A 27201-nucleotide genomic window follows, 5' to 3' on the forward strand; every position below is an offset into this window, starting at 1 on the left:
TTTAGCAATAATTATATATATATTTTAGTCACTATTCAGATCAGGTTTCTTTCTATTCACCGAAAATGGAATAAGATCATTTGCCTGATATGAGTTATGTGCCATCATGAGTTGAAATGAAATTGATGGCATATAAATTTAATCAATAAATCCCAGATGGAAATGAGGTAGGAATGAATTTTTTTCTTTCCCATACCCCCAAATAATTTCATAGAAATATTTATCCTCCTTATGCAGAACATGTATCAGCCAAATTTCAACAGAATAAGAGATTTGAAGAACTTTTTAGGAAGAGGTGGACACGGTCTTAAAACATTTTTTTATATTCATTTCTTCAAATTGCAACATAATTATCTACTCCCTTATTTTGGTGTGGTTTGGTGCAGAATTCCCTGCTGAAGGTTATAAACATTTGTTCAGAGGAACATATGAGTTTTATATTCAATGTAAAGAAGATACAAATCATCCTTGATCATGATAGTAATCTTTGGTTGTCCCCATTACATCTAGACAGGTCTGATAAATATACAAATGCACAATTATGCTATAAAATATGGGCCTTTCTTTGGTTTATACTTCAACTACCCTCGTGAGCATTCAGATGAGCAGATGAAGATTGCTGAACATCTGCAAATGTAATTTATAATTGTAATGGTCATGATGTAAAAAAAGTTTTTTAAAAAATGAACATAGGTTTTTCAGCTATAGCCACCATTTATCTGCTTATTGCCCAGGCAGCACTTAATTATACCATGCTGCTCAATTTATTTCAAAAGTAAGTCCTTTTAAGTTAAGCAACTCAATTATGCAGATTTTTTATAGAACTACTTTTCTATCACTCTGAAGGACCTTTCCTGACATTTTAAAACTTGAATAACTTCCTCAAATTGTATATTTTATTTGGGGTGGGATGAAATAACTGAGAGATGCTTCACATTTCAGGTTAAAATATATTTAGCTGAGTATATTTAAAAAAAATTGGGGGGAAACTGAAAATGAATAGAGTGTCCTGAAGGCATTGTTCTCAGCTGTGCAGAAACTCATATGTCATAGCACTGCGTTCAACTGCTATTCACTTATTTTGAATGACAGTATTATAGTGTTTAAATACATTTGTTCTTTCTAGGTTATAATCGGGGATGAGTGTTAAAAAATCAAAACTGTAATACGAATGTTATATTTGGTCCAATATTAATGTCATTGATTGCACAAACTATTTTCTGCAATACCTATAAGAATTTTTCCAGTATGGTGTAAGAGTTAAGATGTTGGACTGGCTCAACAGAGAGGTTCAGTTTCTCCCTCAGTCATGGGCATGGACTGGGTGACTTTGGGCCAGTAACCATCTATATTGAACCAGCTTCCTGTAGTACCTGTGAGGAAAAAATGGAGAAGGGAAAACTATGTACTATTGCTCTTGGCAATGCAAACAATCACAGATGTTAGAGTAAAACTTTTTATTTCCATTTATTTTTAAGATGGCTGCCAAATTTAATTACTGGGAGATGGCAGAATTATATAGCTCTTGAAGATAAATTTAAGTAGAGTTTTAAAAAAAGCAGATTTCAGAAAGCAGATTGTTTCAACTTGTTTTCTGATTGGATCCAAACCTGAGCCTCACTTCATATATTTGATGTTTCTTATATTGTCCATTGACTAATGCAGATAAATTGAGAGCAGATGGTTTAGATCTGAGACTATTACAAATTTAAACATAATTAGAACCTGCCTTGAAGGCTGGACAGCCTTCATACAACTCGGAGAAGGCTTGTCAATACTCTGCACTGCGAAAATATGAGGAAGCAACTCACTTTCTGTTCCATTTCATAGCAAGCATTTTCATATGCTATTTTATTTCATGTCAACCCACACTTCTGCAATTAGGCTCACAATTATAAAACAAGCTTTTGCAACTCTAATCACCCAGCTGCAGCTTTTTATATCTTGTACCCTACAGTACTGGTTTAGAAGTAATATTTTTCAAACTTCCTTTTACTTACCTGATTCCCTTGATTTTGCAGCTGCCAAGATAATGATGTCTCTCTATTTTATCATGGCATTTGTGTCATTATACAGGCCCAGTTCTTTGGTTTCAATATTGGTTTCAATGTACTCTTGGGCTTTATTTTTGTGCCTAGCAAACAAAAGTTATGCTCAAATGTCCCCCTGACTTTTATTTGCTGGATGGCACCATCTTATTTAAAACAGAAACATTAAATTTCATTTTTTTTAGAGATCCTTGGAAATTTTAAGATTCCTCATATTTCATTAGAGGTTACTAGTTCAATGCTTTCTTTAGTCAGGAGAAATGTATATAGGATACTGGGCAAATAATCCTGTCTCTGAAAGTAGCACTCAGCTGCAATGTCATACCAGTATATAAGTACATTAGACATATAATAGCCTTTTGAAGGCTTTAGTGTTTGTAATTGTGCAGACATGTGTAGCACGGGTAATCTTTTCAATGCAACCACTAGCAAAACAAGGGCTATGAAAATTACCACAATAATTGACACAGTGAAGGTTAGCAAGCTCTGCCTTCATTGGTGTTATCCTTTGTGTAGTGTTTTGAAATTTTACTTTATAAAAGCCCCAGCAATAAATTAAGTTTGAAATCCTTTGTCTATCTGAATGTATATGGCTGATGAAGCGTTAACAACCCAGAAACATAGTAAAACAACAGAAATGACGAAAAAATGCGAGATAATTATAAATTATTTTGTGCAATATTCTTGGGATCTGAAACTGTGACTATTATTTTCTGTTTTCTTTACAGAAACAAGTAGTAGTTATGTTTAAGCTGTTATAGATTACTGATAAATGGTTTAGATAAAGTCAAATAAAATGGCAAGATTTATTTCAGATAACATCAGGCAGGCCAATATAATCTAGAATAGATAGAAACTACACAAGAATCAGAATCAAGCCCCAATTGCTTCAAAATATCTGAACAAGAGCCATTAGAATTATTTCAGAAGGGATCTTATTACATCTCTTCATTCAGGCAAGTATGAATGAATGTCATTCTTCAACCAGCATGCCACTCTACAGTTCCAACAGATATTTTTTTATCAGACATTGTCTCTATTCTGTGGAAGAAAACAGAAGCCTTGCCAATTTCCTGCTGCTTGCACAGATGCTTGTTCCTATTGCTTTCACTCTAACTCTCTTTGGCAGATTACCAGCAGTAGTAATAATTATTATTTATTAAATTTAATGACTTTGGGAGGCACACACAACAGACAAATTTCAGTAACAGCAGTAAAACATTAAAAATAAAGATTAAAGGCATCAAGTGCAATAGACCAGATGGAATGAAGCAAGCCATCTCATTCTCTCTCACTTAAGGTCTGGGTGAAAAGCCAAGTCTTCACAGGTTTTCTAATAATAGCAGAATGGGAGCCATCCAGATCTAGGGGAAACCTCATTTGAACTGAACAAAGCCTTTGTCAAAATAAGGCTGACAAAGACTGCAGATGCTTTAAGTAAAACTTTACCCCTTTGTATACCTGGTCACAATTTAAAATTACCTTGATTCAATCTGGAGGTAAGAGTACTTTGGAAGAAAACAGTAGAGCTGAAAAAGGTGGGAAAGACAATTTACAACTAATTGAGGTAAGTAAGCTAAAAGAATTCCCATTCAAGGGGAAATTGTAACAAGGATCAGCAATTTTTATCAAGCGTTATTTGATTTTATGGATGCTAAGAAAACAGTACATAACCATACACCCATTATACAATTCCCTTTCAGGATAAACAATATTACGCAAGACACATACATAGATTAAGATGTGATAACCAAAAGAAACTAGACACAAAATAAATCTAAAACTAGTTTATAGCACTGTAACTTCCTGTACCTCTCATTACCTTTTGTTTCTTGCAAACTATTCTTATTTCCAGTGTACTGTACTAATCAGTGCTTTCTTACACCTCTTTTTTAAGGATCTTATTTAGTGCCATCCAACTTCATTTTTCTCCATCTTCCTCTCAACTGATTCATATGAAGACTGGATACTCAAGTTTTTTTACTCATTTTTGTTACTCAGTTTTGTATTCGTGCATGAGTAATTTAGCACCTAAACTATCCCTGCATTTATGTTTCGACCATCACATCACTAACAGCACCAACATAATTAATTATTCATTTATCCATAAATATATTCAAACAACCAAGGGGAAAACATGCTTGTTTTCTATTTGCTCAGCTGAACTTCCAGCCAAGCATTCAATTCTCATGCATGCTGAACTTCCACCATACTCTTACGGCATTCTGCAATCTTTGTTATTGTGCAAAACATCCCATAATTCAAGCCTATGAACATGATTAGACACTTTTAAAAATACAATAAATACTTTATTTCATTTTATTAATCATTTTAAAAAGAAAAAACCCCAGCATCCAAAAAGAGAAAGCACAAAATACAGACAGATCCCCAAACATAATAACATTCAGTAAATTGAACACTAGATGACTTTGGACCACTCCCAGGTTGGGCAATCTACTGTATACTAAGTGAGGTGCTTCAGCACCCCATTTCAATCCTCAGATTTGAATGTTTTACTCTGTTTTGGTGGGAATTAAGACACAAAAAGCTTTCCAGAGCTTAATGCATCCATTTCATTCCTTTAAATTATCACAAAAAGCATGTTGTTAAGTCTATTGCAGAACAGAAGGAGAAATACTAGAGCCCACTGTAACTACATAGCCAAAAAGGCATTAAGAGTTGTTAACCTAATCTTATGTAGCTTTTTCTCTGGTAATATTACACTACTAACTAGAGCATACAAAACATTTGCTAGACCAATACTCGAATACAGCTCATCAGTCTGGAACCCACATTACATACCTGATATTAACACAGTTGAGAAAGTCGAAAAATATTTCACAAGAAGAGTTCTCCACTCCTCTACTCATTGCAGGATACCTGATGCCACCAGACTTGAAATTCTAGACCTAGAAAACCTTGAATTACGCCGTCTAGTATATAAAATCATACATGTCCTACCAGTCAATGAATACTTCAGCTTCAACCATAACACAAGAGCAAACAATGGATACAAACTCAAGGTTAATCGCACCAAACTTGACTGCAGGAAATATGACTTCAGCAACAAAGTGGTCAATGTCTGGAATACTCTACCTCAGGGGTCCCCAACCACCGGTCCGCGGACCAGTACCGGTCCGCGGAACAACTCCTACCGGGCAGCGGCTTGCTGGCGCCGCCATCTTTTGTCATGAAAAAGTGCTTCCGGTGAGCTTTTCCGGGTAGAGCTCACCGGAAGCACGTTTCATCAAAAAGATGGCGGCGCAGCGCTTCGTGAGCTTTTCCGGGTAGAAAGCCATTTCTACCCGGAAAAGCTCACGAAGGCTATGCGCCATCTTTTTGATGAAAACGCGTGCTTCGGTGAGGTCACCGGAAGCACTTTTTCATCAAAAAAAGATGGCGGCGCCCAGCTGATGCCGGTACCGGGCCGCGGCGCCCAGCTGATGCCGGTACCGGGCCGCAGCGTCAAAAAGGTTGGGGATCACTGCTCTACCTGACTCTGTTTTTTCCCCCAAACCCCAAAAACTTTAACCTTAGACTGTTTACTATTGACCCTTTCCTAAGAGGTCTGTGCATAAGTGCACCAACGTGCCTACCGTCCCTGTCCTATTGTTTCTTTTATATATATTTTTCTTATATGTATCCATTTATTCATAACTATGTTTTTACTTATACCTATTATCTTGTAAGCAATTGACAAATAAAATTTAAAAAAAATGAAGCCCCACCATTTTAGCCCAATCTATTTAATCAGGTTTATTTATATTTCACTTTTCTAAACCATCTCCTTCAAAGAATGAACTTCAGGTGGTGTTGCTTTTTGAGGGGTGAATCCTTGAGTTCCTGTAGGAAAGATGGGGTAAAAATCTAACAAATAATGAAGAAGTTGCTGATGAGAATTTTTACAAGAATCATTTGTTTTGTAAGATAATTAGTGAACAGTAATTGTAAAACATTACCATGAAGATAAATTCAAATTTTGTCTAAAATCTAGACTTTTCCAATGGCACAGAGCTACTGTAACTATCACCAGATAATCAGATAATCAGAGTTGGAAGGGGCCTTGTAGGTCATCTAGTCCATGTCTCCCCTGGTCCTTCTCTTTACTAGACTAGCCAAGCCCAGTTCCTGTAACTGTTCTTCATATGTTTTAGTCTCCAGTCTCCTAATCATCCTGGTTGCTCTTCTCTGTACTTTTTCTAGAGTCTCAACATCTTTTTTGTAATGTGGTGAACAAAACTGGATGCAGTACTCTAGGAGTGGTCTTACTAAGGCTTTATAGAGTGGTATTAGTACCTCACTTGATCTTGATTGTATCCCTCTGTTAATACAACTTAGGCATTAGCTCTTTTGGCTGCTGCTGCACACTGCTGGCTCATATTTAGCTGGTTGTCCACTAAGACACCAAGATCCCTCTCACAGTTACTGCTATTGAGACTGGTTTCACCCAGTCTATATGTGTACTTTTGGTTTTTCTTGCCTAAGTGTAGGACTTTACTTTTCTCTACACTGAATTTCATTTTGTTAGATACGGCCCAGTGTTCTAGTCTATCAAGATCCAACTGGATCTTGAGCCTATCTTCTTGAGTGTTAGCTATTCCTGCCAGCTTAGTATCATCTGCAAATTTGGTAAGTTCCCCTTCTATTCCCTCATCTAAGTCGTTAATGAAGATATTGAAGAGTTCTGGGCCTAAGACAGAACCCTGTGGCACCCCACTGCTTACTTCCCTCCATGTAGTTTAGACCTATTAAGCCAGGTTTTTAGCTTCAACACTTTAAAGAGCTGGTGAAAAGCTCTGTGATTAATTATCTTTCAAAGATAGAATTAACAGATGGAATTAGCTAAATTATTGGAAGATTAAATGTATTCTATTTACAACTATTTACAATGAAAGAAAAAGAGTCTTGCTTGTAGAAAAGTTGACTATTGGTCTCCTATAATATTGGAAAATTTTAGTATTAGTATTAAATCTTATAGAATGATCACATACATCAATGAAACAGCTTTAATTAAAAGACAGACTTCTTCCAGCATTCTCCAGCAGATGTCATCATGAGACAGCAGAATGTGATTAAAAATGTCATGGTAAAATAAAACAAGTACTGTAGGTTTTTTTAGGCACGTCAAAACAAATCATAAGACAGAAGGCAATGCTTAAAAAGGCTGTATTTTTATTCTTCAACATAAAGTCAGAAACAGTATAAACAGCAAAAAATACTAAACATCAATGCAAACAAAAATAATTTGTTCTAAAATAGGTATTCACAGTACTTTTCTGTACATAAGCTTCTCTCAAACATCAGGTAAGCCAAGGAAGATATCCCATATTGCAGTGCAGCACTTGAAAGCTTTAAATGAGATGTATGCTTAAAAATGACAGGATAACCTTCTATCCTTGCCAGACTGAAAGAAACCAAAGAAACCCAAATGGGTCTGGTACCACATGTGACACTGCAATTTCCTAATGGCAAGGATATTCAAAAAATGCTAGTTAAATAAAATGATCATTTCTCTGGAAATGTGAGCCAATACATTTTTTAAATACTTCTATTCCATGGTGTGAGCTTCACAGCTGCGAAGCAGTAATGGCAGGATAAAATATTTAACATTGTTGAATTTTTACACTACAGGAAATGGATGATCTATTTTCTGATGTCAATTGAATTAGTAAAATGCTAAGCTTGTTAAATGGATACACTGCTCTAACCAATATCTATGTTTCTTAAAAATAAATTATATCAAGTTATTACCTCAGCAATAATGTAATTTTATTTTAAAGAATGGATTTTAAAGAATGGCTAAAATCCTACTTTAGTGTAATGAGGCAAAAGTCATTTCTTCTATCTTGATTCTCCTTTCTAAAAATATAGCCAATTCACAATGCTTGGGATAAAAATAACAATAACCTAGGCTGTGTTTAGAAATTCTCATGATGTATCATCCCATATTTCCTATCATGAACTCACCAAGCCAGTTTGAGGATTGTGAACTTCGAGGTGTTTGTTGTATAGAAATGGCAAACAATTACATGGGCTTTCTGAGGAAGTTGGCTTCCTTTGTGTCAACTCACTAAATCTCCTCCAAATTAGCCACTCCCTGTTATTATATGGAATTAACAGCTATTTGTTGCTGGTCCATGTAGTAATCACCTTTACTACATGAAGAGAATACAACTCACCTAGTTTTTCTTCTTCTTTGGAATGGGCATGCGCTAGCGTAACACATGGTGGATTTTAAATAAATCCTGTGAGGTCAGGCAGAAAAACAGACAGTATCTCTTTACATGAAAGCTGTAAACATTTTGGTCACAGTCAAATAACTGTGCACCATGAATAGTTTTCTGTAAAATGGGAAAAAGACGTTTCTGGTTATTAAAATTATTTTCTATACATGCAAACAAAAGGAAAATCTCTTATCACTACTCAGAAAAAAATTACAAAATTGTACACAGTGTAAGGTTTTTTTCCCTTCCCCGTTAAGTCATCTGGCATTTCTGTAATAATAAAGATGGCCTTATTCCAATTAAAACATTGTGCTTTTTTCCTTCTAAAGGTATATTGTCAGTGTCTTTGAGATGCAATGTATTTGTTTCTTCACAATCTGTAAGTGTACTTCCCTGCAGCTATGCTTAGCGTGTATGTGTATATACAAACACACACACAGCCACAAAAATAACTTTGCACTAAACTTTGTCCTGAGAAAAGGGTATTGCGGGTCCTAGCATCTTAAACCAAGACAAAATGCAATGGCTTGCAACTTTTAAGTTCTTATTATGTTTGTTATCCCTGAGGGAATGTCTTTTCTTTAAGCCATAAGAAATTTCTTAGAATCAAGCATCAACCACAAATTTAAATTGAAACATTTTTGTTAATAATGATGGCTGATAGTTATTGATTACAAACTGTTGAGGTACTTCCCAGTGACCCTTGTTCTATCAACAAAGTTAAGAATATGAGTGTCCTTTCAAGCTAGATTCCTCCCATAATCTTAACTGTGAGCCTCAAACAAATAAATGAAATCCCTCAGGAAGCAGTGATGGCTCCCGAACTCATTAAAAGGGAAAAGCCCCCCCCCCCCACCTTTTCACTAGTTCTTTTTCTTGCCCAGTACCTTCATGTCACCCCCATGTTATTATAGACTGTTCTTTTGTGATCATTTTTTTTAATAATGTAGGAGGCAATCTTTGTATGGAAGTCTCTGCTGAATCAAAATCCTTTTGAAAATGGAAGTTTTCTCAATCCAACCCACTAACATCAAGTAATTTTTAACAAGCAGATCAATTATTGGCATATAACATCATTAAATAGGTCATGTATAAAACTGTATAAATATTCAAATTAATCTATAATTGGGTCTTGGAAGTTCCTTTGGCTGCTTAATGATCTCAGGGAAAAAAGTACTTTATTGTATTGTAATATGCTGTTTTGCATCAGCTTTGTATGGAGAGAATGTATACATATCCAAAGATACAGAGAATGCCATTTTACTGAATATCTAGATATTGTGGGGATGGGTGGAGAGAAATCTATGTTATTTCACACTAAAAAGTAAATGATATGCAAAAACAGGTAATCCTCCATAATTGAGCACCGCCAGTTCATTTATTTATAATTGATTGATTGAAAAAAGTAATTGTTTGTTGTACTGTCTGTTACAATGAACAGCACTTTGGTACTCACAAATAGTAAAGCAGCACTGTCTTTCAAAAACCAACACTACTGTAACACTCAATGTAATGTGGCATGCAAATCCACAATTGCAACCCTTATTGATTTTGCATTCATCCAATGGCAATCTTGTTTCAATTATGAGTAGCACAGTAATGTCTGGCTACAAAGGGTAGTATTACAACAAGGAACTTCATAAAACATGGAATATGACGCTTATATTCATTCATATTTTAAGCACTATAATAACCACCTCTGTAGTACCAGGATTCCAAATTGCTGGACATTATAAATCACTGAACAAATTTCAACTAAATTGGTTATCTAACAATATAACCATCAAACCCAAGCCACCAATAAATTGGCTATAAAACAAATGTAATCATTAACTTCACAGCACAAAAATAATTCGTCCTTTCAATAGACTTCTTTACATAATAATTTTCAGTGACATATGTATGTCTGATTCCAAAGGCTAATTGCTCTTGGAGTTAAATAAAGTCTGTTTAATTGCGGTCGTGTTCTATATCGTTTAGACTGAGCTGAGTTTAACAAGGCCACGCACTGAGTCTTCATGCAGTGAATCCTGGCTAACCAGGCTGAGGCTGTGCACGGTGCGGCTGTGTGTCAGGGCATATCCAAGGGGCAACATCCCGGGTGGAGCTTCTTCAGGAGTAAGAAACGGATGATTTTCAGGGTCCTCTTTTAATGGTATCATTTCTGACAAGCTTGTTTCTGATGTGAGATTTGGGATGGAAGAAGGTGGTGTTGGTTGTCCTAGTGTCACCATAGCACAGGGAGCACCAAGAGTATTTTTCCCTGGTAAAGGCAGCTCTTCACTACTTAGGCTGGGCTCGCTCTGGAGGAGTGGGGTAGCAGCGGCCTGCAAAACGAATTTAGTGCTTTGAATGCACTGATCTTGATCACACTGAAGAATGGAAGGGTACCAAAATAATATACAAAGCATGAAAGATACAGAGGTGGAAGGGTATGGACAAAAGAGAAATGGGACATAAAGAGAAAGAAAAGAGTTATTAATTACACTTCCTTGTTAAACTGACCAAGACATCATGCACAATATATTGATGAATTCCAGAGAAGTGAAAGTATATAGTATGAAAAGTATGTGCCAGATAAAATAATTTATAAACATGCTAACTTTCTTCCCACAGTACATTGATGTTTATGTATTTCTGTGTACATCTTGTAGTTTGGCTCTGCATCCTTATTTAAGGCTACGGAAAGAGCTTTCAACACACAAAGTCTGCAATTCTCTGTATATATGATAATCTGTACACATTCAAAATTTATGCTTCCATCAATTTTCTAGCAATGAGAAGAGCTCAGCAACTTCATAACTCAGCAGCTTTATTTGGGTAAAAAGCACATTATAGAATATTTAAAGGAAAAGAATCATTTAAACCACAAAGTACAATCTCCTGCACAGGACATGAATTCAAATTAATAAATCCCACATAATGCCTGTCTAGAATTTGCTTAACATATTCATTGAAGGGGAGACTACCATCTTTCTGGATAACTGGTTCTTCTGCTGAACTGCTCTTATGTTTTTTTTTCTAATATTTTCACTTGGTATCTGCCTTCCTGTCACTTAATCCAGTTTTTCATGTCCTGTCCTATGAAAGAAGAAAGAACAGATCTTGATCGTCTTCTGTGTAACATCATCTTAAAAATGATATCATACGCCCCAGTCATCTTTTTTTTCCAGCTAAACATATCTAGGTTCTTTCAATCTTTTTCATAAGGCTGTTTTTAATCTCCTGATCATTGTCTTCCTTCAAACTTTGAATATTGAATTCTCCTTAAAGTGTATTTTCCAGTATCATAGTACTTAAGATAGGAATTGACCAAAATAAAATAAAATGGAACAATTATTTTCCATAATTTGTTAATCAGACTTTGTTGATACAATTTAAACCCTTCATTTGTCTGTTTACAGTTGCATCATTATTCCAGACACTATTTAGATAAAATTTATTAAAATTATATGCCACCCAACTTAATGACTCTTGAGTGACTCAACAATCAAACAAAGAAATTACTATAAAATCAATAAACATAAAGACTTAATATTAAAGATGGTGAATACGACAAAGAGCCAGGTCTTCACGGCTCTTCTAATCAACTACTGTTCCAAAGATCATTTTCACAAGTGCTGTTAATAAACATGAATTAGAATTAATCTTCCAGCACCTTTTCAGAACTAATAATTTTATTAAAAGGCATAAACTTTCATGAGTTGCACATAATTTCATCAAATGTAGCTTGCAAAAGCTTTTTTTCTTTTAATAAAATATGTTTTAAAAAGCTATTCCTTCTGGTTTTTGGCTATGGAAGATTAGCATGCCTCCCCTTCTACAATGTCTACGTATCCCTCATTCTAACACCAGATTGTTGGGGGCAATATGCTGATTCTGTAAACCACTTAGAGAAGGCTGTAAAGCACCATGAAGTGGTATATAAGTCTAAGTGCTACTGCTATAAGTGTATTTGATTTTTGTTTTGTAACTGAAGAAAACTGAACTTGTCTCTGTTGAATGTAAGGTTAATTTCAGCCGAAGAGGCATACATTTTAAATAAACATAGTGTGAACAACAGCCATAACGTAATATATCTGATTTCTGTGTAGCACAATGTGAGAATCCAGACTATTATGCTTATTGAATAAGGCATGGTTTAAGTAATCTTAACATATTTCATGAGCCAGGGCACTGGCTGTATCTCACATTTATACAAGGTCAGAAATGGTAAAAAAAACAAAAACACCACTTTCTTCTGCTCCTTTGAAGAACTGCAATTTCCTGAAATATACAGCACATTCTATTTAGGCGCAGAACATTCTTGTGAAATGAAACCATTCTTCTATTTGAATTTACAAATTTACAATAGCAATACTGAATGCCCCTTTCTACTGTAGATAGAGATTACATTGATATTCAGCATATGCTTGGTTTGGTTAATCAGAACATAAATCTATGAATGCTGTATTATATTATTCAAATATATGAGATTATTGGTGCCACGCACAAGTCAATACAGGACAAATTCATCACAATATGATATAATAATAGTCATATAGACTTTTTAAATTAGATTTAAATTCTGTCAAAATCTTTCTAAATTGTTAAATATTAGAACTAATGCTGATTAACTATTAATAGACAAATAATCCATACAATGCAAATAAAGTACCAACCACTTTCAGACAAATGTATCCTATTGAAAATAGTTTTTTATTTAAAACATGGATAATTTATTAGCTATCTTATTTGTAATTAAGTATTTTAACTATTAAAGTTGAATATTAAATATATGTTAGCTACTTCAGTTCCATTGCTTTTTTATAAAGCTGATACAAAATAGAAACAGCAATATTTTAAAGGTTGTTTTTATTTCTTTTTAAAATAACAGCACTAAACAGATTTTTTGAACTCTTAATTTAGAACACAAAAACATATCTACTAATTGGATTATAATCCAAGGAACATATCTGCAGCATCAAAGATGAGTCCATTTTACTTTCTGGCTAGGACTGAGATAAAAAGATAATTTTATTCTACCATATCTAAAAGTTTTCAAAAATAAATTGCAATTAAGCATTACAAAATCAATACATTTATTTTTCCATGTTGTGTGTCTTGGTCAATGATTGGAACCACTGGAATTCTACATCAATGAGTGAAAGAGATTGAAAGGGACTTGGAAGAAATATAAAAAGTATTGAACTTATGAAAAAGACTATTTTAAAAAAGGGAAATAAGTAAAATAGAACAAGTAAAAAAAAAAGAACAGCATATTGTAGCGAATATTTAATGGGTTCCTATCATGCTGCATGAAAGCTACCTCCGTTTCATGCTGTTACAGAAGCCCTTTTTGTAATACAGAAAAACAGAAAAATATGCAAAGGGTTATAAAATATTGAGGCAAAGGGGACTCATAAAAACATATGCATTCTTTGTGATAAATAGCTTCACTGAGATAGTGGCTGTTAAGATGGCATCGTGGACCATTCTTGTTGATGCAAATTATAATAGCTTTTCTATTAATCAGGTTTAAAAGATTAGGAGTCTGTCAAACTCAATAAACCTGATTTGATAGCTATTGCTTTAAAACTGTAAATACTGCCTGTTCAGTTTATCCACAGTTTTGGTACAGTAACAGAGACAGTAACATGCTTTCTGGTGGGTCATAGCATTTGGGTATGTATGTATATGTGTAATGTTTTATCAGCTGAAAGGGAAGCTTCCTGCAGTGGCAGTTTTTTTTCTTTTTCCCCTCACTAGCATTTTATTTTTTTTAGTCTTCAAGTATTTTACCTTATTTATAATGTTTTTAAATATTTTCTTTTTTTGGAGTATCTACAGAATAATGACATCGAAATTACAATTAACAACAAATCCATATTATAAGGATCTGGGCTGAATCTGTATTCAGCTTTAATTGAAGAACTATCCCAAATTTAAAACAGAAAATGATGAAAGAGCTCTGTAAGATTAAAGTGCTTAAGAAGAATATAGACATCACAGGACAGATAAATGAGGTACTGACATTTCCAGGACTACATACCGTAGTATTAAAATAATCCCAGTTCCAGGAATTTGTAAAGAAAATACATATAAACGCAGCAGTAACACATATTTCTAAAATATCTAAAATGTTTTCTTGAACATAATAAAAAAGAGGTGAATTAGTTATGAAGGGATGGCACAATCCACAACGCTGAATCAAGAATAGCCTTTGTAATTCTGTGGAACAACTGAGTGAGTGTGGATTGCAGTCTCAAATACTAATGAAAAAATGTTTAGGAAACATGACTTTTGGTGAGTGAGTGGAGTCTCATGGTGTATTTTATGGCATAAAAGAACTAGTTAAAGAAATGATGGAGTACTAGCAGTGTACTAGGATGGGGATAAAAGCAAAATATACTACCAACCTTCAAAAAGGAAAAGGTGATCCTGTCAATTACCACCTGGTTAATCTAACTTCAGTCCCCTATTAAAATAATGGAAATATTGAGAGAGAAAAAAACCATAAAAACCCAAATATTTTTAAACATTTAGGCAGTGAAGCAATGGGTATTTAAAGTAATATTAATGCAGGTTTGATGTTCTAATTTTTCCAATTATACTATAAAGATTTTACATGAAAATTATATAGATGGATCAAAATATAATTAAAATATTTCATATTTCTACTTTACAAATATATCTGTGGCATAAAAAGAATTACAGGTAGTCTTTGCTTACTGACCATGATTGGGACTGCCAAATTTGTTGCCAAGTGATGCAGGTGCTAAGTGGAAAACCACATGATGGCAATGGACTCCCAACTTCACTTCCATTTTAAGTAAATCTCTGCAATCATTGAGTGAGACATTATACACAACTGTGACTTATGATTTCACTTCTATGTCCTCTATGCTGCCTGTTGGAAGCCAGTTGTGAAACATACAAATGGCAATCATGTGATCATGGGATGCTGTGACAGTCATAAATGAAAGGATTGATTATAAAATGGGATTTTTTTCAGCCATTGTAATTTCAAATGGTTGTTCAATGAGGCAGTCAGTAAGCAAGGTCTAACCTTCATATTGATTTAAAAACTATGCTAGATCAGTTAGTTGCCTGTTTTTTACGATAAAGTTAGTTTTTCAGATGGAAGGGGATATTTAAAAGTGCTGTTATGGAGATAATTTACTTTCATCATTCATCAATTAGAAAAATAAAGCAATAAGGGCTTATCAAATTTGCAATGTTTCAACAGATTTAGATACTGAGAACAATGAGAGTGAAGTGGCATGAATAATTAATTTAGAGGAACTGAAATTATTTGGAGAGTAGACTAGTTTGAAAGGATCAAAACTCTGAAGTCATAACTAAAACATATATACAGTTTGAAATGATCATCATCACCAAACCATCACACTTCACTGGAACATGTTAGACTATTGAATTTTTCTGGAATTTTGTTCCCAGATTTACAAATATTAAGATTATAAATTAACAGTACCATGTTACAATACATAATGACAAACATCACGATGCTAAAGACACATATGAAATCACTGTTATTTTAAATCAATTTCCCTATTTTGACTATTTAACTGAACAAACATACATACCAATTTAAATCTATGGTAACAAATAAAACACACTGGCTTACAATTAAAAGTCTGAAAACAGACTTGTTTTCAATATTGCCTGTTCTTTACTGGTCCTTAGAAATTGTCCCCAGAGAGCCAATTAGGTTATAATTCACGGCTTAATAAAATGGGGAAACTAAGAAGAACTTTGCTGTAAGGCATAAAAGAAAAGAGGCAATTACTTACAAAGAATTTTTCCAGGCTGAGCTTTTATTGTATAATTCCCTAGTATATTCTATATTTTAATAGAGCTATGAATATTATTTTCCTATCAAAATTTATTTTTTATATCTACCAAAGGAAAAATGTCTTGTAATCTGATGATACCAGAAATCTTCTGCTGTGATCATACAGTAAAGCATCCCTTGAATATTATCATTGGGAAGTCTACAATAACAAACCATCATTTTTGTATCATATAAGCCACAACTTATTCAAACTTATATAAATGTCCATGTGCGACCATTTAAAGATAAGTTTTAATAAGTTTGTATTTAATTCAGAACTTATTTTCAGATGGAGATTTAAAAATAGCATTTCAAATAAGAATATCTGATTTTTAAAAATCCACATCATATGCCATATGGTCTCCAATGTCAAAAAGTTAATAGGTTATGTTGTGTTTAAAATATTTCTATCATTTTACTTTAACCATAAATCTTTGACTTTGCTTTTTCTCCTAAATTTCATAGAAGCAAACTTTTGGCTAGAATTTTTGGTTAATATAGGTTTGAATTAAAAAACAAATCTTTGGAAGTCTTTAAAATATTTTGTTAATATTGCCTTTTTGAGAAATATCTAAAAGCTCAGAAACTATTGTTCAAATGAAATCAAATGGCTATACCTCTTAGTTTCATCATATGCAGTGTTATCAGAACATATGCTGATTTCATTGCAAGCCTTTACCTGAGTTTACAACTATCATTACAAAAATATATAATTCTATTATTTATCCCAGCAATACATATAATATTTTACTGGCTAAAACCAGTAGTTGATCAATATTATGAGACTTCATTCAAAAAAAAGTCTTAATGCTGATTTCATCTCTACTTTGGGGAGTGGGGAAAAAAATAAAAAATGATTTACATTACGGATTATCTATTTCCTTTAGAAAACTCTAGTTAAGAAAACACTGATTAAGTTGTAAGCTAAGGAAATTATTCTGTAATAATACAGCCATATTAAATTGATCAGATGCTCTACTCTTGAGCTGGTACTGAAAGGAGATTTCAGTAGCTGGTACTGCAAGGAGAAGCATACAAAGGAAGAACAGCAAAGAAGAATAGTTTATTGATCAGTAAATTTAAATCACGTTAGAGTATAGAAAATGTAGATCAGAAAAAATAATAGTACAATTATGAGCCCCAAATGACCACATCAAAGACTAAACCAAGAAGTTGACTTCTTCAAATTCTTTCTTCAGTTTACATGTGGAAACCATAGTTGTAAGTGTGAGATTTCTTTACAACATGCAATAAAGGCAAAAAAGTGAAATTATAGCAAAAAACCCTGGCATAACGGATATTAAAATAAGATGACACCTAAAGTCAATTTTAAATAACAAATTTATTAACATTTTCTTAGTTTCGTTTGACCTACACACTTCTGCCTAAAAATGGAAATATGCAATTATTACTATGACAGAAAAACCAAAATAGAGAAAAAATAAGCATAAAGTATTTTAAAGTAAATCCATTCATTTCTAGAAATATTTTATTTTCCTTTTATACACTTACTTATAAATTCAGTGAGTCTCTGTGTTAAATAAGGATATATAAAACTATGTTATGCATTTAGTAATACTATAAAAGAAATTACTGGTACTAGAGTCAATAAAATGTTTGATAGTTAAAATATAACAAATTTGATATTCCTGGCAGATATAAAAATGATCAATGAACCCACCTGAGAAATCATTGTTCAAGAGAAAATCCTTATATTAATGTTATATAAAATATAAAAAAATTCACATAACTATAAAAAGATGTACTATTACTGTACTTCACTAAAATGAAAAAAATTTAAAGGTTTGGGATTCAGATTTTTTTCTTTGTTTGAAGTCTAGAAATAGGAGTAAAAATATACAAGTATTGACACAATTTTAACATACTAAACACAATTAGTATATTAAATTAGGTACTTATTAGAATGCAATTCTAATTAGGATTCTTTTTTTTTTTAATAAAAACATGAGTTAAAAATTTGCAGTAGTTAAATATAGTGGCTTTCAGAATGTTCACAAGAAATTCAAACTATTCTGTTGAAATATTCATAGTGACATGCTGAGCTGTATAGGAAATCCAAGGTAGCAAGAATTTATGCAGAACAGCCAGTGGCATTTAATGTAGACAAATAAAAAAAACAATAAATGCCTTATTGAACATCCAAGCATCAAATCCAAGCATTAAGATAGGCAAAGTTTCCAATATGAGAATTTCTCTATTCATTATGTCAATCTCAATTTAGATTACTAAAATTTTTAGTGTTCTTATAGTATTTTTTAAAATTTTGCATTAATGCTTATTACAATTTTGTCATCATAGAAACTCTATTACAGTATATTCATGGAAGGCTTTTATTGTAAAGTACTGGAAGGATTCAGTTTAGACTTATTCTCGAAAAAGCAGAAAAGAGAAACATTCAGAGTTCTTGTTCAACATTATGGGATGGTTCCTACCATATTACTCTGAGACTGTGTGGCCCCATACATTGTAATGCCATTTGAGGAAGCTGCTGGCTGAGGGGTATCTGGTTGGATAAATCCTCTTCGGTCAATTAAACTATAGAAAAAATACAAAGTTCTATTACAAATAATTCTTATCAGATAATAATGAAGCTACCTTTAAGACAAATAGTTTCATAGCTTCTTAGAATGCAGTAGCACGCACAAGTTTAGGTACTTCTGGCAGAAATTGTATATTTCAATGAATTTTTAAGTTGGCAAAACCTATACATGGTACAAAATTAAGTACATCATCTTTTTGCAGATTTGCTCTTCGTTATTATTATTGCCTTACTGATGCCTTATAGCACTTTATGAGTTAGGTAAAAACAGTGTGAATAAAAAACTATTTTAATTTTGAAAATGTTTGCCCTCACAATTTACATAAAGTGATCGTTCTAACTCAACAGAATAGAAACACATTATATTCATCTACTGCGTGTCCCTGTGAAGTTATTAATACTAATTCCAACTTTCTCTGTAGTTTAAATAGGCTTCTGTTCTTATCTAGTTTGCTGTATGACTAACTAGTGGTACAGTATGTACTGCAGATAAATTTGAAAATAGATGTCCAAATCAAATTAACAATTTCTGCTTGGAATATTGTGATTTCAAAACTATGGTTAGGCATTGTTAAATTGTAATCATTCACAGCTGGACAGTGAACCAAAAATTATTGTTGAAAACCAAAAAAAAAAAAAGCTAGCTGATTTTTCCATCAAGCTTTATTCAGTTTTTGCTGCAGCAAATTAAATCAGTTGTGCCTAGATTGGTATACTATAATTTTCCCAATGTCTTATTAGTTGCAAACCATAAAGTTAATACCACCAGAGGATTCAAAGGTTATATCACACCCATAGCAATGTATAAGTTACATTGTGAGTTACATATACCTGACTTGACTAACACACAAAGGTACAATAAAAGAAAAAGAATACTGAATGATTATATTAAATCTCTTACCTAGGAGAAATGGGCCCACAAAGTGCTGAGCAACAATTAGCACAAATGTTGCCATAGCTATAAGGATTGAAGTTTTCCTTGCCTCTTTTATTTGACCAAGATCCCTTGATCTATAAAGAAATGAATACTAGTGTGTTAATCTTCATTTTTAATAGCACTCTTTGGTTTATAAGTGTTTTTTATTCTAAGAAAAAATAATGTATCAAATTATGAGCAAAAATAATGTATTAAATTATGAAGCTCCATGAGTTCTGTGACTTGAACCTTAATTTATTTTTCCCATTTCAATACATCGTTTGATACATAAAATCTAAGTACATGTTTTCTGTTTCATGCTGTCAATCAAACACTTCAAAGGAAAAAATAAATCAATGTGTCATCTCTTCTCCAAAGGGACATTCCAGAAACATCCAGTGCTCATCTACAATAGAATAGATGTAATGGGTTCATTCAATTTGTCTTCCTTACAAATGTGCTATATTTCATATATCCAGTGCAGTTCAGGGTATGAGTGGAATCCTATGGATGGGATCTCCTCTTTCCCCATTTTCCTCACAATTAAATATAGTTTTAAAAAAACAAACTTCACTGAATATACAACTAAAATAACGAACACATACACGACATAGGAAAAAATGGAAAAAACCCACAAAAAATAAACAAATAAAAGCAAGCAATTCCATTATCAACAGTTTGTGGTTCCTTATTTGTTATAATTATTGGTGTCATATTTACAAGTAAATCTTAATGCGAGTATGTAATTACTACCTCCTTTACAGTTAACATTATTTACTAATATATTTCCTATCTTTGTTCTATCCAGTCATACCAACATTCCCAGCTTTTGTAATATTCTGATGATTCTTTATCCTTCAGTGCTAAGGTCAATTTATCCATCTCTGCACAGGTTGCTATTTTCTGAATAATCATTTCCTCTGTTGGAATATCAGCTTGTTTCCAACACTGTGCAAAGGCTAGTCTAGCTGCAGTATGTGCAATATTATATATTTGGCTTTTTAGGGAATTTGTCTATCAAATATCCCTAATAGGAAGAATTCTGGTTTTAATTCAATTTGCTCCGCCGTTATTTCCTCCAACCATTTTTTGATTCTGCGCCAAAATCTTTGGGCTTCAGTGCAGGACCACCACATATGAAAGAATGTTCCGTGTTTCTTTTTACATTTCCAGCAATTCGGATTCATGTTAGGAGACATCTTCGCTATTCTCGAAGGATAAAGATAAAACATTTATAAAACATTTTATAGGCATTTTCTTTATATGTTGCTGATTTTGTGATTTTATTATTCCTGATCCAGACCCTTTCCCATTCTAATAATGTAATGCTACGTCCAATATTTCTACTCCAAGCTATCATATTGCCTTTGACTACTTCCTCCTCTAATTCTACCTAATAGTTATAAAATTATATTTTTTTATCTGGACCTAGTAAGGTTTTATCTAATTGCTGTAACTTACTGTAAATTCTGAAACTTCTTTTATCCTGTATCTATTTTGAATTTGCAAGTAAACCCACCGGTTTACTTGTAGCCCTTGTTCTTGGTGATCTTGCCATGGTTTTAAAGCTCCTTGTGCATCCAGAAGGTCTTTGTATTTTATCATCTTCTTAAGATCCAAATTATTTGGATGTATCATCGCTTCCATCGTTGAGATCCAAATTGGGATTTTTAGATAATGCTTTTTCTTTATTTTATTCCAGTTAGCCAATAAAGAGTTTCTAATTATATGTCTGTGGAAGTAATTCTGTTTGATTTTTCCCATGTCTCATAAGAATGCATGCTACCCCCTCTGTAAATCATGGCCTTCTAGGAATAATATTCTTTTATTTGACAAATTTACCCACTCTTTCAGCCATAGTAAAGAAGCTGTGCTATGATATAATTCCCAATTTGGGAGTGCCATACCCTCTCTGCTCTTCATGTCTTGCATTGCTTTTAAATTTATCCTCGATTTTTTCCTTTGCCAAATAAATTTTGCGATTATCCTATTAAGTTCCACAAAATAGTTTTTTATTGGTATTGTCTGGAACAAATAAATAAATTTAGGGAGAATGGTCATTTTAATGGTAGCAATCCTCCCTAATAGGGAGATTTGCAGTTTAACCCATAACTCTAAGTCTTTTTAAACCTGTTGTAGTAATTTGCTATAATTATTTTCCATTAAAGTTTTACACTGAGCCGTCAGCCAGATTCCTAGGTATTTAATTTTTTTAACCATTTGTAGTCCCATTGCCTTTTCCAATTCTAATTTCTGTTTTTCTGTTAGGATTTTAGTTATTAATTTCATTTTTCCCTGTTAATTTTAAGTCCTACAACTTTCCCAAATTGATCTAGCTCTTTTAACAGTTCTTGACCTGTTTCAATTGGGTCCTCTATGAAAAAGACCATGTCATCTGCAAATGACTGCAGTTTATATTCTTCTTTCTTTATTTTTAAACCCTTTATTCCTGGGTTCTGTCTAATTCATGTGAGCAGTGTTTCCAAAGATAATACGAAGAGCAGGAGAGATAATGGACATCCCTGCCTAACTCCTTTCTCTATAGTTGAGACAGCAACTGACCCAAAATAATCTGGTGGAAGCAATCCTAACCCAATCCAAACTATGGAAAATGCGTGTTTTATTAAATTCTCAAATCTTTTGTAAAGTTTCTTACATAATTATGGGGAACGTAGTTATCATTTACCAGGCAGACAGATCCTAATCTATATTTTAAATATTAGAGAATTTTCTGACAACTACATTGTTTTTTAGTTATTCAGTATACTGCCAAGTTACTTCTGATCATCTTCTTAAGCTTGGGGAAGGTGAACATTCTCTAGCTAGGCCAGCATCTTACTCACATTCTTTAAAACTGCTTTTTTCAATTAGAATTCTGTGAGATTACAGCTCTCAGTGAAATTTTTTATGCTACATACAATTCAGCTACCAGCCTACCATGTTGTTTTGTTGTTGTTGTAAATGTTCTACAATGTGGATTGTGTAGGTTAGAAGTTAAATGTATTGTGAAGTTTTCACAGTTTTTATATCTTTTACTGCAGGAATTCCATGAGATCTGAAAATTATTTCAAGGATACCTCTAGGGAAAAAAAAGATTGCGGGAGGTTGCTCTAAATATTAATGCTGTCATTGTGATTTCCTAGCCTAAACTCCATTTAATTAAGACAAAGTCACGTTCAGTGATTTTACTGTAGAACTGCGTCTTAACTATGCTTTGTTTCTTGCCAAGAAGCTATCAAAAAGTAGTTATATGCATTAAATAGACAAAAATAGGACAGCACACTTGAGTGAACTTTGCAACCTTTTAAAAAATAGATAAAAGCAGACAGTGAAAATGGAATACATGAAATCATTAGATGGAGACAAATTAGAGCAAGAGAGGGGAAACTTACATCCTCATTGGTTGTTTGATTGGAGCTGATCAAATAAGTATGAAAACCTGAGAGCCCAACAATGGACCAAACGGAGAAGAAACACACCACAGCTTCTAGGACGGTGATTGAATGTCAAGGTAGTATTAATTCAAAAGTCAGTGAAGATAAAGGCTATTGGCAACAACAACTAAATGAACATTTTTTCTTAAAAATCAAGATTATCACTCAGGATCACTATTGTACTTGGAAACAACAGACATGCCATGCTTACTAGCACACTGTGTTTGAAAAGTTCCACATTTTCCTGAAGTATTTGATTAAATTAGTAACTATGCATGTACATACACATAAAAAAATCCTATAAAATGTCCAGCTTACCACCCTGTAAACTTAAGACTTGTGGATTTCACTTGAAACCAGTTCTGGAGACAGAACTTGCCCAAAAGGGCAGGATTAGAAGAAAACATAGTATTGTTTAAAATTAATTTGTTGTAAAATAACCCATTTAATTAAATTGAATTCTACACCTGCATACTCCAACCAATCTCCCACAAGCCACTCATTTACACAGAAACATGCAAGTACACGCATGCATATACATACACTCATATATAGATACATACATGCATACAGTTTCAAATACAGAGATCCACAGCGTATGAAAAAACAGTGTCAGGGCATCATGATGCCAGCTGTCCCTTTGATTGGTGTATCATGATATTACAGGCATGAATTAAAGAGGGTAAACTGTCACACAATGACACAACACTGCATTTGTCCTGCTGAAAGCATTGGATCCCGAGGATACCTCTATCTCTTGACTTCTAATAGGAACAACAAAACAGGGAAAGAAGGGAGAAAGGAAATGGTATATAAAGGTGTAGCTGCCATAGTAAAGGAAAAGGGAGTGAAAGCATAGATCAAGCAATGGGAAGAGATAACTGAACAAGGATTGAGGACAGAAATCCTGTTTAGACCCTACCAAAGGGTTAAATTCATCAGGCAAAGGGTAATTTCAGAAAATCCTCAAAGATATTTATACTTTTGACCAGTGATGTTTACAGCCATTTACATCTGAACCCATTCAGTGATATTTGCTATTCTTCTTGACAGTCAAATCAGGAAGATCCTCCAGTTCATAAATAATTGTCTGTGGGGGCGGGAGAGGGAAATAGTCTTCTTATTGGATTAATGCAGTACTTTACCATTTAGTCAGTTTTGTTCTTCTATGAAAGTTAAACAGATGGTATGTGGGAGAAAATAAGTATAGCTTATTCTAATATGACTTATTCTAATATATTGACTTCCAATATATCTTCTTGGCCACATGAAACGAACATGAGATATACCAATCAAAGTGAACGAATAAAAAGCAGAATATCATAATGGCTTTAACTTCAATGTGTTTCCCCTTGGCTCAGCTTTTGATATGCTTCTTTCTTACTGAATTTTTTTTTCTAGTATTTTACTTCATGGCATTTTCTAAATAATAATAGTACAACTACAAATCTGATCTCTGAAATGTGGATTCAAAAAGGCACAGCGGATGGTAAAACAACGGCCAAGTCTTTTTCTTGCAAATCACCAAAGGCAATCCATTCATAGAAAAATAGTAACTCTTCTTTGTACTGGAGCTACAACTTCAAAATTACTTTCTACAGCAGACAAGATGTAATTTGGTGTTATTTCTACCTTATTTTAGATGTAATTTTTAAAATCCTCTTTGCCCAGAATTTTAAAGAAATTTTGCTGGAGGAATGCACAAATAAACATTTTTTACAGATAAGGAAACAAACAGCAAACAGGACTAGAACATAAGGCCCAAATATTTTATTACTGGGTTGTTTTTTAGATATGTTTAATACATTTCTGTATGGCTGTCAAGCAGATACCTGTTGCCAGCCTGGTTACTATAGAAAGTCTGTACACCACATATTTCAAAACCTTTGAATATTTTAGTATTTGCTTACAAAAACCAAATTTCTGAGGACAGCTAAATAATATGCGGAATAACATACCTATCCCTGTATACTTCATGTTCTCCTCCCCATATTTTAACTGTATTTATTATTATTACTATTAGTTTATTGTTATTCATTATTTTATCAGTTTTAAGGTCAATAAATCCAATAAACAAATAAAATATACTTCAGATTTAAATATCCACATACTCAGTTTGGTGTAGTGCAGGGGTGTCAAAGTTGATTTCATTGAGGGCCGCATCAGAGCTGTGTTTGACCATGTGTGTGTGTGTGTGTTGCTGGGGTGGGCATGGCCAGATCGACGTTATTTGTTGAGGCTCCGTTTTCAGCCATGACGGCCTCCTGCAGGCCTCTCCCAGCAAAAATGTAGCTCGAAGGCCTACACTCGGGGCTCCTTTTTCGCTGGCAGAGGGCTGCAGGAGGCCATTGTGACTGAAAACAGAGCCCAGACAGATCACACACAGCCTTCCTGGCCTCCATTTTCATTGGCAGAGGACTGCAAGAAGTTGTTGCAGCCTGGGAGAGCTGTGCACAGCCTCCCCATGCTCTGTTTTTGGTGGCAGAGGGCTGCAGAAGGCTATTGTTTTCGCTGTCAAGAGGCACTGTGCGCCGCTTCTTCACTGTTTCCAGAACAGCCCCATGGGCCAGATCTAAGCACTGGTCTTGTGATAAGGCACCAGTCTAGAAACCAGGAGACTGTGAATGTTAGTCCTGCCTTAGCCGTGAAAGCTGTCTGGGTGACTTTCAGCCAGTCACTCTCTCTCAGCCATAATATCAGGCTTGGGCAGTTTGCTGGGCAGTCAATTCCCAATGCACCCAATGGATCAATACTTGTTTGATCTGAAAAAAGTAGATCCTGCACTTGTGGAAAAACACTAGGAAGAAAGCTAAAGTATCCATATCATTAATATAGTACACCAGGTATTGGCAACAACACTTACATGCACTGCTATTATCTACTCAGTATTCTTGTTAGTTAACAATTACCAAGAACAAGAGGTGAAGCTGTTGATAGTATGTTGCACTGTTCTTCATAACTCAATTTTATGCACTTACAATAATGCATAAAATGGAAGTGATATTTAAATTTCTTAACCAAAAGCTGCCTATCTCCATCTGAAAACATTTTTCTCTCCATTCAACCACACCATAAGTACCAGAAATCCAATCATATTCTTGCAATTGATCAGAACCTATCAACCATTGTGCTACATGTTAGATTGGTGCAGCCAGGGTAAAATAAACAATCTTGGTCATTAAGCTATGATATTCAAATATTATTGACAAATGTTATTATGTTACATGATAACATGTTAGTAAACTTGAAACTATGTAACAGTGCAACTATCCAAGATCCTGAATATGAAAAGCTTATACAAATTCATGAAACAAAACACCTCTACTCTCCAACCATTTATATTTTGCAAATAAGCATGAAGAAGAACTGAATGGAATTAGATTATAATGCAAAGCAGTTTTGGTGACACAAGCAATAAATAAGGAGAATGCCGTCATAAAACAAGAGAAGCAAAAAATCTATAAATATTCTCAGGAGGCTAAAAGAAGTAGAACCATAAAACAATAAACCCATATATGCTCTTAAAGACTAGATTATACTATTATTCTTACTTTAGCTCTCTTTGAAGACCTCAAATCCATTGTATCTTCAACATTTCTAATACTTCTGTTTTTATTGAGCATGGAGTGCTGTTCTTTCCTCAATTATTATTCTGTTTCAATCAACTTGATAAAATATGCAAATAACCTTTCAAAATTGTGTGTGAATTGTGTGTAAGTTTATTAAACTTCATAAATGTATTTTAGTTTATATCCGGAACATTAATCATTTGAAAATATATGGCTCAATCCTACAAACTTTGTGTAAAATAAAATCCCTGCCCCATTATCTTTTAGGATCAAAGTTCCTCCAAAATTACTACGAAAAAATGAGAACAAATGATAGAAATAAAGGATTACTTCTATTATATGTATATCTTTTGTTTACACATGGAATGGATGGACTGTATGGTAAAAAAAAATCTCTGTTATTAGTGATGGAATTATATATAATTAAAAACAGAGAAAAAGAGAGTAGAGAGAATAAATGGTGATAAGGAAATTACTAAATTGTAATGCAACACATTGGAAGGATTTCTTTTACCAGTTTCTTTCTTTTCTTTCTTTCTCTCCTTCTTCCCTCTTCCTTTCTCTCCCCCCCCCCCCCTTAGGTTGCTAGCCCCTAAATGCAAATGATGAATGAATG

The 27201-nt window shown here is 33.6% G+C and overlaps 1 protein-coding gene across 5 annotated transcripts in view; it reads right to left on the reverse strand.

The window, feature by feature from the left end:
• Positions 1 to 7203: 7203 nt before the first annotated feature.
• Positions 7204 to 27201, reverse strand: part of ZDHHC14 (zDHHC palmitoyltransferase 14) — a 63761-nt gene continuing 43763 nt past the window's right edge. For 2 of the 5 annotated variants that reach the window (XM_087969622.1, XM_087969598.1), the window contains exons 6-9: positions 22975 to 23077; positions 19568 to 19677; positions 18560 to 18662; positions 7204 to 10644 (exon numbers count right to left, since the gene is read on the reverse strand). In XM_087969622.1, coding sequence (XP_087825748.1) covers positions 10249 to 10644; positions 18560 to 18662; positions 19568 to 19677; positions 22975 to 23077 — 712 coding nt within the window. In that variant the 3' untranslated portion in view covers positions 7204 to 10248. Of the gene's footprint in view, positions 10645 to 16974; positions 17125 to 18559; positions 18663 to 19567; positions 19678 to 22974; positions 23078 to 27201 lie in introns of those variants that run through there. The other 3 variants (XM_087969614.1, XM_087969605.1, XM_087969628.1) reach the window with 2 other exon arrangements.

This window comes from Notechis scutatus, chromosome 1 (genome assembly GCF_049901735.1).
Source record: "Notechis scutatus isolate UNSWTSFEM ecotype Mainland chromosome 1, rNotScu1.2, whole genome shotgun sequence".
Classification (NCBI taxonomy): domain Eukaryota; kingdom Metazoa; phylum Chordata; class Lepidosauria; order Squamata; family Elapidae; genus Notechis; species Notechis scutatus.